Raw genomic sequence first — 8,832 nt, forward strand, 5'->3', positions numbered from 1 at the left:
AAAGAAAAGAAGAGGTAGAAAGAAAAAAAAATATACAGATATAAATATAAAAAGAAATATAATTAGTAACAGTACCAGTTATAGACAGAGCATTGTTTAATTAAGAGCGATAGTAACCTAAAGAAAAAATACTAAGCTAGCATTAAGCATAAGAACCTAGAAATTGCTTAGTCAAGGTTTGTTTAAATAAACGCGGAGATAAACTTTTTATCTCTTCATCCAAATTGTTGCAGATAGAAGGACAAGAGAAATGTAGATTGAATTTTCCATAATTAGTTCTAACCTGGTCGATATAATATGTTGACTTAGATGCTAGCCTAGTGTTATAGTTATGTTTAGGTGATATGCCTGTAAAGTAATTGTCAAAGACCATAGGTAATAGATTATGGTAATACTTAAACATAAAAACGGCAGTTTGCATAGTAACCAGGATGTGATTATACGTAGAGCCTGTTTTTGCAAAGTTGCAATGGGTTTAGGAGTTTTGGAGTAGGTATTTCCCCAGACAACCAAGCCATAGGTAAGAAAGGGATACACTAAGGAATAATAAATCTGAGTAAGAATATCATCAGTAACAAAATGCCTGAGCTTAGATAGGATACCAATGCCTCTTGAAATTTTCTTACTCACTTCATGTGCATGTTTTTTCCAATTTAAATGACAATCAATAATAAGACCTACGTATTTGACACAAGTTGTTAAGTTCTAAAGCGAATATTTTTTTAAAGAATATGATGTTTGTACCCCTCCTGATTGCATCATCAAATGGTGGACCACAGAATGACCTTTGTTTAGGCTACAAAACGACTGGGCAAATATCTTAAAAAGAAAGCTGGTACGAAGAAATAACAAACAAACCGTGACCCTGACACCGAAAAGAACTTCTTTCTCGCTTCGTGATTATGTTCCAGGTCTAATTTCTAACATCCCTCATTTATTCTGCCCTGATTGGAGTTGATGTATAACACTAAAAGTTTCGCTTTCACTCCGTTTCCTTTGGCAGATGTCTTTTCGAAATCTTTTCTTTTCTCCACTTCAAGAAAAGCACGACTAAGTCGAGGACAAAATACTAGAACCTCAAGAGTTATTTGTTATTGTGTCGGTGGTAGTTGGTCGTTTGAAAATATATACATCACTTAATGCATATTTATTGTGTAAATATAAAATTAAGAGAAAAGACCTGTCTGTTATGGCTGTGAAGCAGTGCTTTAAAATTCTAACTAATTTCCTTTAAATCAAAATAAAACTAAAATGCATTCTTAACTGAACTCTTTAATCATGCATTCTCGATCTCCACGGAGTTCAACCGTATCGATATCTGCATGGAGTTAGTGAAACGTATATTTTTTGCAGTTGTTTGAGTAGAAATATTAAATCTCTTCGTTTTAAATGTGTTTACCCTGGTCAATCCTGTCTGTCCTACTTCAGTTGCTTCCAATTTGATCACGGACATGATTTTCCAATACAAATACACTTTAACTTGGCTTGGATTTCTTTCTTCCTTGGAGACTAACGTTTGAATGACGACACATTTTCTGAGCTCTGCTGATAAACGTTTAACTGACTTCGGGAAAAGTCCCGCGAGTAACTTCAGCCCGGATAGGTGACTTTAAGTATGATCTTGGGACAAAAGAAAATGTCCCCTGAGTGGAAACCCTTTCGATTTTAACTCAATTAATTCCGAGCTTTTAACCTTGTTGAGAGACGCTTCCGGAATTGCTTTACACATACAAACCCGTGTATCAGCTCATGTACCGTACTGACCGTACACAATATAAACCATATACAGATGTACCAATTGAAGTTGAGCAAGGCCCCAGTGTATGAAAACTAGCTTGCAATGGCTCACATCTAACACATTTGTACAGGCTTGAAGCTGGACGCCGGACATAACGTCCCTTAGTGTGGCGTAGTAACGTCCGCTAGTTTACAAGAAATAATTATTAAAACATTATTCTGATGGGTGTCTCATGCATGGAAGAAATGAACTTGTACAAATCATTTAAATTACACGCGCTTTCTGTGTTACGTCCACAGGCGATATCTTTCGACCATCTCTCGACATTCCATCTTTCGACATGCTATGTAAACGGCTGAAATACGGTTTACCTGTGAAACTAGCAATTTTTCCGGTTATTAGCGGAACAAACGACAAGTATATGATAATTACTGACCTCAAATGAACGAAGAAGATTGTGGACTCCCGATTTACGGGATAATTCAAACGATATTAGTGTACTCGATCGGCTCTCAATAGTGACTTCCGGTAGAATTGGGCCGCTACCGCTCAGTTAATATTCGAAAGATGTAAACATTCAAAGCAGTCGATTTATCACTCACAGAATGTTTTCTTCATGCTCCTTGCCTTAGTTTGATGTCAAATAAATCCATCTTTCATGACTAAAAGTCGAGGTCGACCGCAAAGAAGCCACTTGTGCTTACATTTTGACGTAGGCCAGGTTACATAGCATGTCGAAAGATGGCACGTCGAGAGATAGTTGCTATGCACGTAACACTGAAAGTGGGTGTAACGTTATACAAGCGACTATGATGGTCTCATGTGTTATAATAGTTAAGAAAACCAGCTGTCACATCCGGGATTATCCCAAATTCTTTCCCAAATTCTTTCCGATAGGAACCATTTTGGAATCTACTGGAAACGGACAAGTTGCAGACTGATAATTAGAATTTTTGCTTGTGTTTGGTCATCCCAAGCACAAACAAAGTTGTGATTTTAGTGTATCTTTTAAAAATGTCTTTGGTATTTCTACTGACAGAGCATGGTAACATGTTGATTTTTTCAAAATATTTTTTCAGACATAACCACTTTTCCTTGAGGTCATACAAGGTTAAATCAGCATGCAGGCAACAATTTTGTATTTAATATAAATTTTAGTGTTCACTATAAACATACTCATAGAGTACAACATATTCTCTGGTTACTGCACCAGTTACAAGCCATATTAATTATAATACGTTATTAATATTATTTGTTACTTGTTGATACAACAACCAATCATTGTAGGATGCTGAAAAGTACAATTAGACTTCTATTTTTCTCTACCTAATATATCAAAGAGCATGAACAATTGCGTTTGTACATGAAATGTCCATCGCCCTTCTGAAAGTCACGACGTAATTCCTATAAAAAATACTGTTAACAAACTGATATGAACAACAAAAGAGCTACATGCACTATTTTTTAAAAAGTAATTCTCTACAGCAACTCTAATTGGAATTTCACTGTAGTATCTTTTTTCACCTATAGGAAAATTGTTTAAAATATGTAAATCCTGGTGGCTAGCTTAAGCCTCAATTATTGTTCAAGTGAAATTAAGACAGCATTATTTAATTAAAAAAAAAACTAGTCTGAAACAGGTTTAAGCTATAGCTAAAGTTGTTTTGCCATGTCTAAATACAGTCTACAAATTGTTAAAGCTCTGCCCATTTGTAGTCAGAGAATCCCTATGCCAATAACCTAATATCAAATATTAGCAAAAACTCTAAGTTGGAGTTTGTTTCAATACATGCATTTCTTGCTTTGATTCCATATGGGAAGTACTATGGGCTTCAATTCTACGATAATATGCTGCAAAATTTATTAAACTATGCAGAAAACTGAATCATTCAAGATCATTATAATTTTAAATATTGATTGTTGAACTTGAACTCTAACATGCTTCCACCTCAGAAGCCTGACAATATGAAGTTGGGAACTGTATCCTGTCATAATCGAAGTTACCCACACCCAATGTATGAGTGTCAACGTTATTACAAAACGTCAAGCCTGTCACGTGGGGCAAGAAATGAAACCATGTTTGTAAGTCCTCCGGTTGTTCTTTAAATCTCTTCAAAGATGCATTTCCCTTGTTGTCGCTGGCAAGAAACATTCCGGTGCTCAATGACATGATTGTGTAGTAGTGTCCACCGTCACTAGCAACTTTGATTTGAAACCTGAACTTCTTATCTTTAAGGTCTTCAGCATTTGATTTCTAGTGAGAAAGCAAAGTTGAATAGTTTCAGTTATCAGTTGAGTTAGTGTGTGGAAAATATATTCTTTCAATGTTAAATTGTAATAATGCCTCTTGCCCCTGCCCTCCACAAACTGGCCCATCCCTCTTTCTTGATGTCAAGGCATTTAAAGTCAAGAACAATATTATTGTAACTCAAGCCTTCCCCCACGCCCCCCCCCCCCCCGCACAAAAAGAGACAAGCCCTGCCAACAATAAGTGTCTTCCTCCTGCAATTAGCACGTTTTCCATCTTTATAAAATAGAGTATCAGAGATGACTGACTTTTCATTTAATTAAAAATACAGTAACAAAGATTCTTCCAGAAGTCTTATATCAAATATTGTCAACCGTGAAAGCTATAATCATGGACCTTGGGGAGGTCTCCATCCTCAGGTGGGCAGTCTTATTGAAGGGGCACTAGTAAACTGTTGTTCAACACTCACCAATAGGAATACTTTGGCATCTTTGTCATCATCTGCACACAAATAGTAGCGATCATTTTGGTCTCCTAATTCACATCTCATGGTACATGTCAGGGGGCCGCACTCACCACTTTCAGTTTTTTCTAGATAGAATTCTAGAAAATAAAATGAATTCGGTTGAACACTATTTAACATAATCATGTGAAACGATACTTTTTTTGAATGTTTGAGATCAGAAAATATGATTTCACACTGCACCTTGTTCAAAATGTTTTCAATGTACTATCTAACATGTCCTTATTTTCGAACCAGGGATTTTAAAGTTTTATTATGAATATCATTATTTTTCTTAAATTCTTCATATTATTTATTCATCTATTTATTTATTTATTTGTTTTTCGTTGTTATTTTTGTTGTTTTTACAGTAACATAAAACAGAATTTTAGAACCAGTGTAAATATTGAATTTCTTTGTCTTTGTGATTAGAATCTTCAGAGAGTTTTACTGACTCTTCAGTCATGCTACTTTAAGCCCAGGTGTCATTCTGGTTCGTTCGATTTTGAGAAGAAGTGTTGGCCACTTGAAGTAATTTTTATGAAGCCATTTTTTGGTATCAGACCCAATTTCTTTGAAACACTTTTATAAAGTTTACCTGATCTTCTATCGTCTGTGCGGGTTCCAGTAAAGGTGACCGGAACATGTGCTTGGTTTACATGGTCATTTCTAACGTCGGCCTTCAAGAGATTTCCACCTCGCTGGTGTTCGTGTATGTGTTGACGAATTGCAGCTTGAATTCCCGTTGCCTGTTTAAAGGAAAAAATAAACGTTTGTTTGGATATACTTGTTCAAACAACCTACTTGTACTTCATAGCCGATTAAAAAGATAAGTTAAAATTTCAACGAACTACGTGAAGGCAACCAAACAACTGTTCTCCAGTCGTACCTCAGACATGTTTTTTCTTAGGACAGTGTTCTTTCCAAGCAGATTGCCAGTGTATAGCTTCCAAAGGTAGATAACTGAAGTTGTGCGGAACTCTGATCCGGGGTTGTATTTATACAAAAGTTATGGGCAGGAAGTTAATTATGCAATTTGCAGCTCGGGGATTCCCCGAAGTCACGCGCTCGATAAAGACCTAAAAAACGGTACTCGCAAATGATTGTCGTTGATGGTTTCAAACCGGTTGTTTTTAAGCTGCTGGAGAGTGTGTTACGGTAGCGGGGAAGACCCCAGATTTTATCACATAGAAGAGAGGAAGATCTATCGGAATTTGAAAAGCGCCATGGTACGCTTCAAAATAAAGGATCAGCAGGTTAGTAAAACTTTCTTTAAGAAAATGAAAAGATAGAACTTTCCTTTTTATACGGTATAAAATTAGTATGAACGTCTTGGTATTTTTAGGGCTGTCACGCGATGTATTGGGTGACTTAATTGCAATTTCATGAGCTGGAAAATATGTTAAAACACTACAGTTTATCGCGCAATTCTGTAAAGAATTGTTGACACAAATACATTCGTAGTATATTTGAAATAGATCGGCAAGAAGGAAAAGAGCAGAATTGCAGAGGATAAAGCAACCCAAATTCCATGAGAATCTTTTTTAGAAGATTCTGAGGACCTGAAAGCTACTTAATAAATTCTGTTTGAAAATGAAAACATTTTATAGACGAACATTTTTAATTTAAGAAATCTAAGTCACGATATATTTGCCGTCTTTCTTTATTTTTACAAAACCTGAAATGGGTAGACTTCACGTGAAAAACTAGTATTATAGTATAAAAACATTTGAGCACGTGATTTGTTTCTCCAGAATCACGATCAGGGTTCACGAGTTCTAAATATAACGTTTCTCGGTTCATGTAGCAGCTCTCGTCTCACATGCGTGAATGGCTCGATTTCCTTTGAGAGAACAATGAAACAAACCACAGAGACAATGCACCTAGCCCTAAAACAATAACAGCTATACACTATGACGATAAATAGAATTTTAAGCTCATGAGAGCTGCTACACTTTTGATTTTCTCTCTCGGCCGGAGAGGTTTAACGAGTACAGTGCAGGCACACTATACCCACACTGCTCAGCGGATTGTCCCCAAAAAAACTTTCGGCGGTGGAGAGACAAGTTACTACAATTATGGACAAACGTCTTGCTTCTAGGACAAATTTGCACTTGTGGCGGTTTTTCTGGCACACTAAACAAACAGTAGCACGCGAATGCAACTTCACTTGCCCTTTCCCTCGCCCCTCTACTTCTCACCCTACCTACTATGTTGGACGCGTTTATCCCCGCAATTTCTCCTGAGAGTTTTGATTTTAAAGAGAGCAGTGTTTTTTCAAACCTCACTTCCAGAACACAGATAATTTATGGCATTACATCAGTGTATCAAGTACTTAAGTCGTCTTAGTCCACTGTTGTCGGACTGTATATTTAGTTCGAGAGACTCTGAGAAGAGAACACGTTTACAAGACAATTGGAAATGGAATATTCGATAAGTACAACGTAGCGGACAACTGACTTATTGCGCAGTTGCACGTGACACATTGGAAGTTAAGTTCTCATAGCAAAAGAGCTGCTGTCTCACCCTCGGTGATTATGGTTCAGTTCTAATTTCTTACACCCTACATTTCTTCTACCACGATTGAACTGATGTACATGGTCGTACAAGTATAATACTTTTATTCTCGGTTTCTTTAGCAGATCTCGTTTTGAAATCGGTTGTTTTCTCCACGTCAAAAAAAGCGCAGAAAAGTTCTAAAACCTCAAAAACTATTCATTTGTGTTAATTTATAACAACGTACTACTCAAAGTTTTAGTGAAAAAGGGATTGGCTGCCTTCATTTTTTACACAAGGGAAAAAACATATACAATGAACGAAAATTGCATGGCCTTTATTTCGGCGGAAATCGCTTTCTTTATTTATTGAGAAAACCGCACTAAATCCACAGAATCAAAATTTAGGGGTTCAGCTCCCGAAGCGAAACAACATTGGTAAGCCATCAAGCCGCAAAAAGTTTGGTTATGACATCACCAGCGAGCACACTCTAGGGGAGGGAAGGGGAGGGTATGGGAAGCCATTTGTAGCAAAATTCAATCCTTGCAATATATGTTTAATCCTTTAAATAATGGTTTCATTTAAACACAAAAAAAGGCATTCAATCCAATGGCAAATAAAATTTTTGGTTCAATTCAATCTTTTAATTTTCATGATTCAATCCAATACCTGGAATATTGATTCAATCCAATACCTGGAATATTGATTCAATCCAATACCTGAAATATTGATTCAATCCAATTCCTCGAATATTGATTCAATCCAATACCTCGAATATTGATGCAATCCAATACCTCGAATATTGATGCAATCCAATACCTCGAATATTGATTCAATCCAATACCTCGAATAATGATTCAATCCAATACCTCGAATATTGATGCAATCCACATCGAATATTGATGCAATCTTCCTGGGCCGAGCGCGGCCAACAGGAACGAGAGTAACTGAGCACTAGAGAGCACTGAAAACATGGCGGGCGAAGGAGAACTAGATTTAGAAGTCGAGTTTCCTAAGTTTCTTGCAGACGTCTTGGATAAAACGGAAATAATTTTTGAGAATTTTGACTCAGAAGTTGCAGAAGCGCACGCCGAAGTCTGCTTAGGTAAATGAGGCATTGCTACAACCAAGACACAAGGGACACGGAGAATTTAGATCCCATTACTGTCGCTTTTGTACATGTAAGTTAACCAATTTTTATGTGACAAACATATTTGTTTATTAAAAGCTAGCTTTTTGCTAGCTTTTTGTGACAAATAACATAAACTGTCGCAAATTGTGCTCCCACATTGGTCTTTGGTATTGTGCATATTTCTGCTGTCCAATCATTACTGGCACACTAAACTTTGAACTGTAAACAAAATTTTTGCTGTGCTATGTACACAGTCAAACATTCTTCTCACAAAAACTGTTTGTGTAAACCTGGCTTTACGTTATTTTTGAAATAAGAACCTTACATTTTACAAGACAGCAATCATTGAACATTGGAATGTGTTTTAAGTTTTTCAATGTTGCTGTTTCATGTTTTGCATTATTTAACCCGCCTGTGGTACTTCTTTCCTAAAAACGATGTTTTTCTTGATATTGTATGACAAACATTGCACCAATTTGTTGTGAATATTATCGGGTACCCAGGGCTCAAGGCTAACACTACTGCCAACTAGCCACACATTTCAGTTTTGAATAGTAGATTTCGCACTTTCACTAGCCATTGTGGCAATCATGATGGAATGGAGTACTGGTCTACTGGATGAAAACAAAATTGAGAGTTATCCTGACGAAGTAAAACTGAAGAGAATAGAAACTAATGAAAACAGGGAAACTATGAGTGGATTTCGTGGAAATAAT

At 36.5% G+C, this 8,832-nt stretch overlaps 1 protein-coding gene across 1 annotated transcript; it reads right to left on the reverse strand.

The window, feature by feature from the left end:
* Positions 1 to 3,575: 3,575 nt before the first annotated feature.
* On the reverse strand, positions 3,576 to 4,736 carry LOC145464320 (uncharacterized). Its single transcript, XM_081448166.1, has 2 exons — positions 4,456 to 4,736; positions 3,576 to 3,992 (listed from the first exon to the last, which is right to left on the reverse strand). Exons 1-2 carry the CDS (start codon positions 4,633 to 4,635, stop codon positions 3,672 to 3,674), a joined length of 501 nt encoding a protein of 166 aa, XP_081304292.1. The 5' UTR covers positions 4,636 to 4,736; the 3' UTR covers positions 3,576 to 3,671.
* Positions 4,737 to 8,832: the final 4,096 nt, after the last annotated feature.

This window comes from Orbicella franksi, chromosome 12 (assembly GCF_964199315.1).
Source record: "Orbicella franksi chromosome 12, jaOrbFran1.1, whole genome shotgun sequence".
Lineage (NCBI taxonomy): Eukaryota > Metazoa > Cnidaria > Anthozoa > Scleractinia > Merulinidae > Orbicella > Orbicella franksi.

Excerpts from the sequence above, each read along its gene's own strand:
- LOC145464320 (XM_081448166.1), bottom strand. The coding sequence starts at position 4,635 with ATGATTATGTTAAATAGTGTTCAACCGAATTCATTTTATTTTCTAGAA. Across the intron at positions 3,993-4,455 it reads ATGCCAAAGTATTCCTATTG|AAATCAAATGCTGAAGACCT; the intron begins GTGAGTGTTGAA and ends CTTTCTCACTAG.